General features: G+C 43.1%; 1 protein-coding gene across 2 annotated transcripts in view; it reads right to left on the bottom strand.

The window, feature by feature from the left end:
• Positions 1-338: 338 nt before the first annotated feature.
• Positions 339-14,791, bottom strand: part of dicer1 (dicer 1, ribonuclease type III) — a 29,315-nt gene continuing 14,862 nt past the window's right edge. For both annotated transcript variants that reach the window (XM_061238155.1, XM_061238163.1), the window contains exons 18-29: positions 14,136-14,349; positions 13,724-13,877; positions 13,445-13,627; positions 13,226-13,331; positions 12,942-13,117; positions 11,829-12,588; positions 10,818-10,967; positions 7,790-8,606; positions 7,080-7,348; positions 5,982-6,144; positions 5,720-5,795; positions 339-4,927 (exon numbers count right to left, since the gene is read on the bottom strand). In XM_061238155.1, the coding sequence (XP_061094139.1) occupies positions 4,762-4,927; positions 5,720-5,795; positions 5,982-6,144; positions 7,080-7,348; positions 7,790-8,606; positions 10,818-10,967; positions 11,829-12,588; positions 12,942-13,117; positions 13,226-13,331; positions 13,445-13,627; positions 13,724-13,877; positions 14,136-14,349 (3,234 nt within the window). In that variant the 3' untranslated portion in view covers positions 339-4,761. The remainder of the gene's footprint in view (positions 4,928-5,719; positions 5,796-5,981; positions 6,145-7,079; positions 7,349-7,789; positions 8,607-10,817; positions 10,968-11,828; positions 12,589-12,941; positions 13,118-13,225; positions 13,332-13,444; positions 13,628-13,723; positions 13,878-14,135; positions 14,350-14,791) is intronic.

The raw sequence follows: 14,791 nt of genomic DNA, 5'->3' as shown, positions 1-14,791 counted from the left end.
GAAAACACTGACGTAACAATCAGCTACTTACCCAGCAATCCCTAGTTAATCCTGGTCTTTAACATTTAATGGCATACATTAAATTCATGACATACACTGTAATTCGTAACCCGATCACAGGGTAATGGGCCTCTTGAAAAAATACAACTGTACCCTATAGGTAAGAATACAGCAGGGATGGCTGAAGAGACTTTGCTGGCGAGGGGACCTTTCATTTCCAACTGCTAACTTAACTAAGTAACTACAAGGGTCATGCGTTCAACCAACGATCAGGCCACAACAGTACAAGATATAAAAAAAACAATCAACAAACAAAAAAGAAACCAGAGAGCCATAAATGAACGACCATACCATAACTTTATTGTAGATATATTCAGCTACAATTGTTACAAAAAAGAAAAGAATATTAAAGGTATTTGTGATCCATAAGGTGCAGACCGCAAACCTCTGCAGCACAGTTACAGTATGAATGAGAAGAATTTCATGTCCCTTAAAAATTGCTGCAGGATATGATGGCCCATAATTCCCCATTTATATCGATACATAACCCATTCCATTCTGCTGGAGCTATCGGCTGGGACCAAAGTTCACAAACTCACTGCCGTAAGCACATTTCAAACCCGCTTCCCTATAGAGCAACTTGCTGCTGATATGAGTGCATTTGTTTTTAAGGTATTTTCTGAGATCCAAGGCTTTTTTTTTTTTTCCTTCTAATTTAGCTTATGTTCTTTACCCAAGGGAAAAAAAGGTGATGCTATTCCGATGTACCAGCCCTTTTTGAACTGTAGTGGCTGACAAATGGCTTCACTGAGACAAAAAAAAAAAAAAAAAAAAACATCACTGACCTAAAGCATGAGGGTGGAGGAGTTCCACAAAAAGATCCGCTGCCACCTGTGGAACAAGTCGAGTTCAATCGAAACCCCACCCCCTTGAAAAAAGGAAGATGACTTAAGTCATTAATGTGACAGGACTTACTATTTTGAGGGGATTTTTTACAATATTCAAAGTATCACATTAAGGCAGGACATCATTGAATACACAATGCGTATATTTTAACCCAGGTTGTTGAGATCACCTACGTCTGTTCTACAGTGTATTTAACAGATGATAACCTGCAGGCACATTGTATCTTTTAAATCACCTTTTCTTAAGAGAAAAAAAACTAAACAAAAAAAAAACACAATTGTAAAATACCAGCAATTGAAACAGCAGCAAGTCCAACACCACAAGTCATTCCTCTAAACGTAACGGCATCATATATATTTTTCTCTTGAAATGAGGTAAAGCATGGTGCCCAAGTGCAATGCTTATTTGTGCTACATGTACAAACAAAAGCAAACAAAACAAGAACAAAACAATTATCCGCCAGTACGAAACTGTTAAATCGAGTCTGCAGCAAGTACAAGAGGACTACCTTACATCTAAAAATCAGACGATGATAAATCATGGTTATTTATCAAACAATGTTGGAGGAGGTTCATTCCAAGGATTTTCTGGCTTGAATGTCAATTTAATGTGATACAGTCCTTTCATTCTTCTTTCTCTCAGAAAAGAAAAACAAAATCACTACGTGTATGCATGTGTGGCACCATAAAGTGATTTCACATTCTTTTAACATAATCCCCAAAAACAATTATTACTGAAAATAATCCAACATAAAGATGGGTTTGCCCAGCGGTGAGATTTGGAAAATAAAATACAAATCTTAAATTAATGTTAAACTGATGCTTATAAATGAGGGTAAAATGTACAGATACAGGCAGTGTGAATATCAAGGTCTGAACAATTCATTCCTGATGTTTCCATCACACACTGGCAAGAGGTCATCACGTGGTATCATTTTATCAGCGGTTACAGAGCGGGAAACGTCAAACCCAAACACACATACAAGAGTTCCTTGTTGTAAATGTACAAGATTCCATGAAACAATGCAAGAAGGGTCGCTGAACTCAAACTCAGGAAAGGCAACCAGATTGCAACCATATTTGATGTAAAATTTGATACATATTTTTATTTCAATAAACAGTAGCTGAATCCACTGACCAAATGACAACCCAAGGTCACCTGAACAATGATAAACGCACGGTCGAGTTTCAACTCCCACTTTGCTTTATATTTTCCAGAATAATTGGCGGGAAAAAATGAGGGAATCGGTTGAATCTGTTTTCAGGCGGTTTCATATAAGATTATGTTACGTACATTGCTGTCGAATAACAATACACAGTAATTTGTATGGCACCTGAACGATTCTCTTTCACTCGCACATACACTCCTCACCCACGTGCACACACACACAAATTGGCTCTTTACGGATTGCTGAAAAACGTTAAGAATCAGCCGTGAGATTTATCTTGGATTTAGTAAGACAAAAGGCACTGTTTTGTTTAATGTTCTACTGTCAAAAATATATGTCATTGATAAGTGCATTACTATTACTTCTGTGGGAATGTTGATTTAGTGCAAAGTGTAATAAATATGTCAAAATATGGATATCACAGTAAAAAAGACTACAGTATTTTGAGACACTGCCATAAATATTTGTCAAATTGCAGTCTTGTCCAGGAATAAGCACAATTTTATTTATACATCTAAATAAGACATAGTAAGAATCAATGAACAGAGTGCAGTGTGTTCTGAGGTAGCAGCACCCTTGAACATCTAGACTTTGCCATATATCGGCCAAGAATAAAGTCCTACCAGGCATTTCATATAATAATACCAGAAGCTCACCAGGAAAAATGCAAAAATAAAAAATGCCCCATATAAGTTATAATTCATTATTTTGAGCATGGCAGGACAATATCTTGTCTAAATTAATTTGGCTCTGGAAGCAATAAATTAGACATTTGTTTATGAGGCAATGAGGCATGTTGTCCTGTGTGTATCTGGGAAGAACTTATAGCACAGCATTAATTCTTTTTGGGAGGGTTTGTCTTTTAGGTTGGGTTTTCTTAAACTGAATTTCTTCAACATGGACACGCCCTTATGAGATGCAGAATGCAATCGGTTTTCCTAAATGAGCGTTAAGCGACCCTTTTCCATCACAGACAACTTTGCACAGAAAGATTAAGCTTAAACAGAAGCGCCTACCTCAGGTTTATGTGAAGGGAATTGCCTTTCAGAGCTTTCCCCAAAAACTTCAAGCTTAAATCAAAGGGAAAATGAAAAAAAATAAAAATAATTGCAGCTAACCTCTACAGACTGATCGCTGATGGGAAGGACAGCCGAACCAACAGATTTAAAGGTAAAATAAAGAGGTATTATAGTTACAGTGCAAAAAAGATGAGAAATTCAAGCTTAATACATAAAACATAGCACCAAAAAAAAAAAAAAGAATATGCATGCAAATAACTGAGGTATTCAAGTGAAAAGAGCCTAATCATACTAAAACAAAAAACATTTAGGCTAAAAACAAAAAACAAAAGAAGCTATGTCACAAATGAGCCTGAACTAAAACAAAGGCTGGTTTTCAGATCCATAAATCAGAATTCTGACGGTTTACTTCACACATGCAACCCTACAGCACGTCAATGGTGGCAACTTTGGTAAGTGAAGTATGAATGCAATCGGAGGACATTAATAAGAATCTTGCGTATACTAGAGTGTAAAGGTGCTTCGCTTCCTATAGAAGTATCCAATTCTTACAAAATCTGCAGCATATTTCCCAGGTGATATGTCATCTATTGTTATTTTATCAAAACTAAATAGTTCAGTCAATGGGAGACATTTAATGCTCTTTTATGACCATTAATTGAAAACACAACTGTTCTCGGTATCAAAAGACATTTACTGAAACCCAAGTGTCAACGTAAAGTCATAATAGACATTGAATATCTCTTTCTCCCTCGCCATATGGTAGCTCTATAATGCTGTTATAATCCATCCGGCTGGCTTATAATACACAGCTACACAAGCATGCATCCTCGAGTGCTGCAAAAACAACTATCACTACAGTCAATGGGAATGTTGAAATCCATCTTACAGGAGATATATGAAGGAGGGTTTTTCTCTTTAAGGCAAAAAAAGCCCCACATTTTGTGTTAAAACGCATTTCCTGTAGTAGTTGGTTATGTATATATTTATATATTTATTTATTTATATATATATTTTATGATTTGGTGTGCATATGACAAAATGTTCACCGCTCACAATCTAATCAAGCCTAAACAAAACGGACCCTAATAAAACAAGTGCAATAATGATTAAGTATGCCATTTCAAGACAACAGATGTCAAAATGGAGGAACACTGGCTCTGCCCCTGGGCTCCTCCCAGCTCGTCTGCCACAGCGTTTTAAACTGCTTTAAACCTGGCACTAGTGCACAGACTGAGGAATTTAGCGTTTTATTATTCAGTTTATACCTTTGTTTTAACTATGTACAATCTAAATCTACTTAAGCATAAACCTCTTTACCCACTAACACAACAAAGAGCCTCGATAGAAATAAAACGGAAAGAAAACCGAACAAAGCGAGACCTGACCTTTCTTTCAGAACACTTGCTAATGTTAATAAAGCACTCTCGTGATTAAACAAAGCTGGGGAAGAAATGAAGAAAAGATTGTGTTTGCGCAAAAGTAAAACCCAAAGTGAACATTTATTTTCTGTTTTTTTTTTTTTTTTTTTTTTTTTTTTGTTTGTTTGTTTGTTTTATTTTACTTTACTGGTGTTTGCCAATCTTTGACTGTTTTCCAGGACTGGAGCGATACACTGGTGGTGGTGGTTGGTGTCTGGTCACCTGCGGTGGCTGGTCCAGGCAGGGCTCAGCTGTTTGGGACCTGAGGCTGATTGGCCTTGAGGCTGCGCAGAGCCCTCCGGGCTGCGGCAGACTTGGCGATTCTGTAGCTGCGGCCCACGCCTTTGAACTTCCCCTTTCCCACCACCTCCACCGTCACCCGCACCTTGCCATCGTACGTCCTCTCCGCAGGGCTAGAGAAACACGCGCGCCAGGGTTAGAGCTAGAGCCTTCACTCCACTCTTCTCTGACTCATTAAATATGTTTTATATGTGAAAGATACATCACGCTTACACAGTATGCTTCATTTGCCAAAAGAAAGAAGAAAAGCCATACATTATAGGATGCTGGCCCAGCACATTAAGCAGGCTGCCGCTATACTGGTGAATCAAATGGTAAATGGCCTTAATCAGGAGAGATCACATTTAGCCATGACATGCTGAAGTCTACATCATAAGTCCAGAAACCCAGAGGAAAAGCAGCCATTATATTATTCATTTACACACACGCAGAGACCACACATACACCCATACCTATACACACCCACCCACACGCAGGCACCCACCAACCGACCGACCCATGCCCACACCACACATACCACACCACCCACCCACTGACCCAACCACCCCACACCCCCACCCCCCCACTGACCCAACCACCCCACCCCCCCACTGACCCAACCACCCATATACCACCCCTCACCCCTCACATGCACACGCACGCACAAACACGCAGGCACCCACCAACCGACCGGCCCATGCCCACACCACACATACCACACCACCCCCCCACTGACCCAACCACCCCACACCCCCACCCCCCCACTGACCCAACCACCCATATACCACTCCCCACCCCTCACACGCAGGCACACGCCAACCGACCGACACATGCCCACAACCACACATAAACCCCCCACACCCCACTGACCCAACCACCCACATACCCCAACAAACACACACAGACACACACACACACACACACACCTGAACTTGGCCGTCTCCGGTTCCATTTCCAGCAGTTCCCGAACAGGAGAGCGAGGGACATTAGCAGAGAATTTTTCTGAAGGAGGGAGGGAGGAGGAGGGGGGGGTGGGTGAGATGTACAAACTTTTCAATATGAAATTTCATGAGAACAAATCATTCAAACATCCAAAAATTATTGAACACAAAATCTTTCCTGCATGACCTGACAAACAATCAAAGAAAATAAAATGTGGAATCATTTCTCCCCATCTCTGTCTCTTACCTATAAGTGGCCTCATCATTGGATAATACACTTGCCAAACGGTCTCCAGTGACATCCTGCTATCCATGTAAATTGCACCAGCAAGTGATTCAAAGATGTCTCCCATTGCTTTGGGAACTTCAATGTCCTCTTCTTTCTCTTCATCTTCTTCAGAGCGGCGAAGCTAAAATTATAGAAAGCAATCAAAGTTTTTGTTAGTACCAAATAGCATGCATTTTCTCAAGACAAAAAAAAGAGAAGATAATTTACTTTCCCAACGTGTACTCTACTCTAAATAATTTAACAATCTAGTTTAAAAATAAACACACTTCCGCAGAACGAAGCACCGCTTCTATATTACTGGTTAGGACTGAGATTATAGAATCATTGAGAAGTTTTTCTTCAAGCATAAACCCACAAAAGGAAATTTGAATTATGAGAGCATTTGCTCTGTGATTTTGCCCATATTACACTAATGTACCACATATTGGGCATTCAGAAAGTCCATCACCACTATTATATTATATATATTATAATATATTATATATTATAAATAAAGTGAGAGGGAGGTGCCCACTAATCACTTATTGAGCAGCACTGTTCTGTCCACAGGGCATGGCAACATTGCAGTGACAGATCTTTTTTCACTGCGATTTCATCTTGGTCTAAATGTCTAAAAGTGTCTGTCTGCAGCACGGTACGTCTGTAGGTACAGAAAGAAAATTCAAATCAGCTTTCCATTAATAGGAAATATTTACTGATTTGACCAAATTTGTTGTTTTTCCCCCTTACTGTATCCAATGGTATCCCTTAGGCATAACAAAATCTTTCCAGTCAAATACGGAGATTCGTTGCCAAGATAGCCAATTCAAATAAATTAAATCCAACTGTATGTTTAGTGCTCAAAATGACAAAAATACAAAACAGATTCATAATATTTCCCTGCCCATTTCTCGAGCAGCAGGTTTTGGACGTTAATAATAAGCAGGAGATATAATATCTCTGCAAAGGTTCCTTTATTAACAAAGATCCGGCATCTTGAAATCTTGTTATGAATAGGTACATTTCCGACTGGCTGGAGTTACTGGTGTGCTACTGCCAGGTAACGGGGGTACTGACCTCAGAATCCATCCCTTGCATTTCGTTCTTTTCCAGTTGAAATTGCACAAAGTCGTCGATCACGTGGAACAGCTCGGGCGAGACGGCCTTGAAGTACTTGTGGTAATCGTACTTGACGGCCAGAGAGGCGAATATGGTGTTGTTGACCAGGGCGGACCGCAGGTCGGTCAGGACGCCAGGTGAATGCTGCCGCGGGTCTTCATAAAGGTGCTTAGTTATGAGGTAGTCTAAAATTGCATCGCCAAGAAACTCCAACCGTTGGTAACAATCTGCGAGACAGAAAGCAGCAGGGATGTTGACTGACACAGTGACCACCATAGAAAGTTTCATATGACAGGTAAAAGGGCCCGTATCACGCCTTTATAACCACCTATACAACTCAATCTATTTCCATACATTCTTGGCCTGATTTACTAAAACCTTTTCAGCGTACACAAAACCAATAACGTGACCACGGTATTCAATTTGCACCAATCATTGGTCGAGTTATTAATTTTGAGTGTGCTAAACGTTTTTGCATGAACTACAGGTCTTAAATCAGGCCCACTGTATTGAAGTTCTTCACCAAAAGATCATATTCATATTAAAATGTACACACATACACTCATTACTCTTTTGAGTAATCACCCGAAGTGGAAAAAAACGCCCTAGACTGACCCTAGACTAGACGAAGAGGAGTGTACACAAGCGTGTGGGAGGAGGGCGCTGACCTGTAATGGTGTTGTAATGGTACGAAGCGTGAGTGAAGGCCTGCAGAAGGTAGGCCTTGTTCTGAAAGGTGTAGCTGATCTTCTCCTCGAAGTTCTCGAAGCCGGAGATGAGGTGGTTGAGCGTGCTCTCGGCGTCCGGGTGGTCGAACATGCATCGCGGCGGGATCTTGAGCCAGCCGTACTGCAGCTCTTTGGAGCGGCCCGCCTCGTCTCCGGGGCCCCTCTTCACCGCCGGCAGCACCTTGAGGCCCAGCGAGCAGAGGAACATCTGGGCGGCACGCTCCCCGCAGCTGGTGAGGTAGCAGCCCAGCAGGGCCTCCACGCAGTCGGCGATGCTCTTGTCTGCGATGCACTGCTCCGTGTGCAGGTCGTAGGAGATGGACTGCTTGCCCGTGTCCGTGCCGCAGTTCTCCTCCGAGGGGTTCCAGAAGCCCACCACAAAGTCGTCCTCCTCCCCCGCCTTGCTGGGGTCCAGGTAGCACATGGCGTCCCAGGAGCTGTAGTCGAATTCGTCTCCGTCGGCGGCGAAGTGCGCGTTGGGGAGGTTGGGCTTCTTGGGCGCCTTCCACTCGTAGCTGGGCTCGGCCGGAGGGAAGGCGTTCAGGGAGATCTTCTTGCCGAAGGCGCCCGAGCCGATCAGCATGTTGTCGATGAAGTTGATGTGCTCCTGGTAGTACTCCAGGTCGTCCTCCATGTTCACCTCGTCCTTGGGCTCCTTCCACATCAGCTCCTCGTCCTCCTCCACATCGTCTCCCTCCTCTTCGTCCTCTTCGTAGTCTTCCTCGGCTCTGCCGTTGGCCAGGGGGTCCCCTTTTGTCTGAAAAGTCAAACGGAGAGGAAAATAGATCATGTAAACAAGATGCGCACACTTACAAGAAAATAGCAATATGGGAGAAAAAAAAAAAAATACAAAATATTTTCCATTTCATTTTGTCAATATAATTTCGGACAATACCTCAAGTATAAATGCAACAAAATGAAATGGCATCAATTTTACCTGCAAGCAAGATAAACACAAGTACATACACAAATATATGAACAGTAACGATCACGAACCAACAAATTCAATTTCACTGATGCAAGCATGTCTGATAGTAGCTAAATAAAGCACTAAAATACAATATCAATATCTTCTCAAAAAGCTAAATGACTCTCCTCCTATTTCTAGAAATGAATGTACATGGCAATGGTGTCAGAGATACATTCAACATTCCATTAAACTGAGGGTAGCAAAAATTTTAAACATCGAAATAAACAAACAAAAATAAACAAACTTGAAGGGAGTCTGCAGTGAAACACTGACTATCAACCGGCCAATCAGGCAGTGTCACCACCTTGAAAGAATAAGCCTAAATGATCCTGAAGGCATATAATGATCTTGGGCTAAACACTGGCAGCTGCAGGTTCCTGTGTGGAAAATGCTCAATAACACTGCTGACGATATTTAACATGGATGGCTTCCACCCTTTTTAAGCATAGCTCTGGCTTAATCTTATGAAAATAATTAAGGGAAAATAAACGTGGTGATTCACACCGACGAGCTGACCAAACTCCTGCAGGGTGCTATAAGTTTGAGGCTTAAAGGGAAGACCTGATTGAAGCCACTGGAAAATTGCACAACAGCTTTCATACTCAGGATCAAGAATGTACTCCTACATAGTGCCAATGTAAAATGTCAATAAATGATATCATGAGCTTAATAAAACAGTATTTTAGCAGTTTATATCAGAGCCAGAATACACTTCTTACAGACGAGCTCATCTTGTAAAATTAACTGTGAAAGGAGGAGGTATATACTGAATAGTTGTATTAATTCCAGAATACACTGGATAGTCATCCTTGCTTTTGAAACAGGAGGAGATACTGGCAGCTATAATCTTAAGGAGACAGCAGGCAGCAGACTGATTCTCGCAGTGCGTGTGCTAACAGGTCCGTTTGATTACCGCAGCCCTTCTATTAATTCAAACGTCAAAGAGAGGACTAGTTACATTCAATGTAATCAGACAGATAGAATTTCAAATGAATCGGACACCAGCGAGTACTCGTATTTGAATCGGCTATAAATGCATGGTCTGAAAAATGCTAAACGCTGCTCGTCTCTGCAAAGCTGGCCCTTTCGAACCCACAAATGCAACGACAGTTTAACTGGCACAATCTGATTTCCTCTATGATGTGCAGTGGAATACACAGCATTACTTAAGTGTCAAGAATAAGCAAGGTCTTGGAGAGCGTCACAAACCGAACACAAGGCAGTTAACACACTGTTATTGGGAAAACCCCTTCAAACACTGCATTGTGGCGTGTTGTGAGCTGTGTCAAAAACCAAAATGCAGTTGTGCAAACAGCTTCAAAGAAAGCAGGGAGACTGGCAGATATTTAACACACTGTATCATATATAGAATCCACATATTTTTACGATATAATAGCAAAGTCGTCCTACGGACATATCATTACATATAATATGAAAGCATGAAAGCTAAGCCTCAGTTTAAGCGGACTTTAGGACTTTGCTTCACAACCTACTTAAATCAAGCTGAATAAATACTGCCAGACTTTGATAGTCATTTAAAACCTAAACGGCAAGATAATTTAGAAAAAATATTTCAAATGTCTGCGAGTTTCGAAACGAGAACAAATGCTGCACGCATAAATGGAGGGTGGATTTAAAGTCTAAGACTAAATATGGATTACCAAAGGGGCTGGCTCTCAACAACCTGACCTTTGTAGCTGTAATTTTAAAGTCTTAAGCATTTCATTCGCACAGAAGACATGCATTTTATTAATGTATATGGGGGGGCCTTGTATCCAAAAAAGGAGGAGAACTTGGGGCTCGAATGCAAATGGGAACGTGGCAAAGAGGGGTGATCACTCCCTCTAGTGGTGCACTTGAGAATCTGACACCAATTAGAGCGCGTAGGGCGCTGCAGATGCCGAAATTATACGAGTATGTATTCCGAAAATTGCAAAGGAAAGATTTTCTTGAAGTAAAAAAGAAAACAAATAGAAAAAACAGGATAAAGTTACATACCTCGGAGTCCCACTTGTCAGTACAGCTTTTGTCCTGGTTAACTACATATCCAGGGGGCAACCAGTTCACTGGAGGATCAAAGATGGAGACCACCATTCGACTTGGCAGGCCTTTCTTTTTCCCCAAACGATAGAGGTTACAGTTGCTAACCTAACGTGGGAGGCAGGAAAAAAAAAAAAACACCAATTCATTCTAGTTTCCAGTACGGAAAATGTACAGAACTAGACTGAAGTGACCACAGCAATAAAATACATCCACATTTACCAGCCATATATAATTTGTGTATAGGCTTAGAATATACAATTAATTTCGGTGGCTATTTCAGAGTGCCGCTCTGTCTGAAATATTTTACAAACCTGGACATATGGTTTTACATATAAATTATTAGGGAATGATATTGTACAGGATGTAACATGATCTGGAATAGAAAAAAGTAATGAGAAAAATCAGCCTCCGCTGACACACACCCACAATCTGTCCAGAGGAAAAATTCCTTATCTTTCTGCCACTTATGAAATCTAATATGACACAGGCACTGAAGAGATGAGTGGCCTTCAATGATTAAAGATAATAAAGTGGAATTCAAAAGACACGACAGGCTAGAAGCACATTTGTTCTGATCAGAAAATCCTGCCGTTAAGATGCATTTCTCAATCGTTCACTTTATACCGAACCTGCAGGCTTCTTGCATTAGCAGGAAGCACTTGACTGTGAATGCATCAATGTAACGGCTAATTGGCATGGCTTTTAAATACATTTTTGTTGACCTCATATTCTCCAGCATAAAGAAACCTCAATTGAACAATGCCCGAAAGCCACAAATAAAATGGGCGTGTGCAAGCATAATATTTAATGCTAATTGGAGTTTTAATGGAGCATTTCTGTTCGCTTCAACAGAAATCAGGTTAATATGGCGGCCTGGTTTCAATTAGCTTCCCACTGAACCAAAAGAAGTCCTCAACGTGCATCTGAACTTCGTCTGAATGAAGCGTAAATGGCCGGAGCGCTCACCTTCTTGCTCCTCATGTAGGAGAGACGCCCCTCGTGGGCGTCGGGGTAGGTGCAGAACAGGTAGGTGGTGATGGCGTGCTTGAGGAAGGAGTCGCCGAGCATCTCAAGTCTCTCCAGGTTGAAACCGTCGCTGGCGTTGGAGAGCGTCAGGGCCTGCAGGATGAGGCCGGGGTTGGGGCCCAGGGTTTTCGGGGAGTCGCCGCTGGGCGGGGCGACCGCCGCTTTCGAAACGTCTGAAGGTGCCGAACCGGTTGTCACATCGACCACCTGGCGACAATCTGAGGTAGGTTTTGTCGTGTGTCCGTCAAAGTGTGAGTTGCTCCCTGGAGTACATTCAATGCTGGGCTGGGGCTGGTTCTCAGTGCTCCGAGAGTGCTGCACGTGAACTGAGGTAGTGCTTTGTACAGATATTTCGCTCTTGGGCGAGTCGAGCGGGGAACATTGGCAATGGTCGCGTCCGCCGAGGTCGCTGGTGTCGTCCGCCGTGCCGTTAGCGAGGTCCGGGCCCCGGGTGAGGCCGTGCTTCTCTCCGGGGAGCGAGGCAGGCTCCGGATCCTCACCGGCAGGGTCACAGTTCACACATGCAATGGCGCCCCCGTGTGGTGAGGAGGCCTCAGGATGAAAACCTTGATGGGCAGCATCTTCAGGGGCTACAGTTGTGCTGTGCTTACAGTAATCGTCTTCCGTGCAGGAGCTGGGACTTGAGATGAAAGCCTTGCTGTCGATGGATTTCTTCCACCCGAAATCCAAATTTGGGTATCTGATACACACGATGGAAAGAAAAGTATTTGTTTTACGAAACATAAAAAATAATAAAACATTTCAAACTGAAATAGAAGCTAGGATAATTATGCCACGGTATATTTTTGTGAGTGCCAAAAGGGGCTCCTGGCTTTCTTTGCCTCAATCGTACTCGCTTAATGGCAGTAGTTACTCAGGAAAGGAAGCAAACTTAGGCAAATCTCCAGAAGAAACTTTCTGAAGAACACCAGCACCAGAATATCCCCAAAAGAAAAACTCTTTTACAACCTGAAAGAGTTAAAACCCACCTATAAGGCTAAGCTCTATCCTCTGCACTCTGTTTTGATGGTAGAATAAAATAAGCAGACAGACCTGAAGTCTGGCGGCAGGGTTTGGACCCCCACACCGGCGTCAATGGCCGTCTGAGATCGGAGTTCCTCGGCCGTCAGAAGGCAGTGAAGTCGGTAGAGGATGCTGGGAAGGCAGACCGCTTTTCTCCACAAAGAGGCAGGGATCGGGTGGATGGCACACAGTTCAGGAACCAAAATCTGAGGTGGAATAATGTAATGTAACCAGGGAGAACTATACAGGTCCCACGCACTGCACAAGTTCAACTGCAGCCGCAATCCTCCACCAGAGAGAAGCGTTTTCTTTACCTGTTTGTTTTGCAGGCTCTCCCATTTGGCCTTCCGCTTCTCAGCACTGCTGAGAGGAAGCGCTTTTCCTTTCTGGTTAAGGTGCCGAGGAGTTAAAAGGTTTAGTCTGCAGGGGAAAAAACGACGGTTCTGTTTACTAATGAATCCACTAAATCTTAATTACATTTTAACATGCGATTTTAACATATTTGCCAGTGAAGTCGGTTGTAGATGGCAGACCTTGAGGATGTGTGGTCCACATCCAGCAGTGGCTGGTTCAGGTTGGAGAGGTCGAGGTTATACTTGGTCTTGTAGTATTCGGCAAAGGTTTCATATTCTGGCGAAGGGAATTTACTGAGTGGTGTGAGATCAGTGTAGACGTCTGCTACATAGAAGCGATGAGGCTGGTCAAAGTTGCGATACCTGCAAGCATGGAGAACCCAAAAGAAGGTTGCTTAGTTTGGCTCATATCTCTCTATAGACATCGATACCTGCCCATTTAATAATGAATTCACATACCTTGGAATGATGACAGCATCCTGGTAGTCCTCCAATTTGAAAGTAAACGGGTTCTGTTTGGTGTACTGGGTGTTCGGAATGCCTATACGCGCTTCAGATTTTTCAATATCTTCCATGAATTTAAAGTCCAAGTCTAAAGTGTTGGAATCCTCCACTGAAAAAAAATAAGGTATGCACGACAACATTAATGGAACGGTTGTCAACTTAAAATGGGTTATAAAATCATAAGGGGGGGGGGGGAATGTAAAAGTACAGCAATCTTGAGTGTCAAACTTTTGTCATTTTCACATTCTGAAATGTCAGAGGCTGTTTTGCAGTCGGTGAGAAATGAGAACGGGTATTGGTTTTGAGACGAGGGCGAAGCGGGAGTGTCCGGGGAGGGCTCTGTGCTCCGACGCCGTGCAGCACTCACCCACGTTGAGAGGTAGGACGCAGTAGGCGGAGTCGGCCTGGGTGGGTTTGAACTCCAGTGCAGGTTTCTCCAGGCGGAGGATGTGGGAGAAGATGTACTGGTGCAGGCGGGTGATCAGCTCCAGCTGGGGCGCGCTGAGGGTGAAGCCCGACTTCTGCAGCTCGATGGAGATGGTCACCTCGCCCGAGCGCGTGTACACCGGGAAGTGGGGAATCTGAGAGCGGGGGGAGGGGGGAAAACCACGTCAATGGAAGCGTTAGCTACAGCCACGCTGGAGGGAAAAAGGCTCTTACTGCAGGAGAGCCATTGAGGACAGCGTGCCCATGCGTGTGCAGAAGGTGAATGAGGGTACATGGGGGCAGCCTGTAGCCTAGTGGCTATGGTACATGACTGGGACCCAGGAGGTTGGAGGTTCAAGCCCCGGTGTAGCCAGGATAAGATCCACATAGCTGTTGGGCCCTTGAGCAAGACCCTTAGCCCAAACTTTGCTCCAGATTATACATCACTTTGCCTTACATCATTTATTTTATTAGTGGATGCCCAGCTCTAGTTCAATCTTCAACCAATCTTTTATGCATCAATGCAGCCAGGAGCAGCCATTCAGGTTAGGCACCTTGCTCTTGGGATCTGAACCGGCAACCTCCGAGCTGGAGGAC

The sequence above is a fragment of the Conger conger genome, chromosome 1 (genome assembly GCF_963514075.1).
Source record: "Conger conger chromosome 1, fConCon1.1, whole genome shotgun sequence".
NCBI classification, from domain to species: domain Eukaryota; kingdom Metazoa; phylum Chordata; class Actinopteri; order Anguilliformes; family Congridae; genus Conger; species Conger conger.
This window is presented reverse-complemented; position numbering and strand designations above follow the sequence as displayed.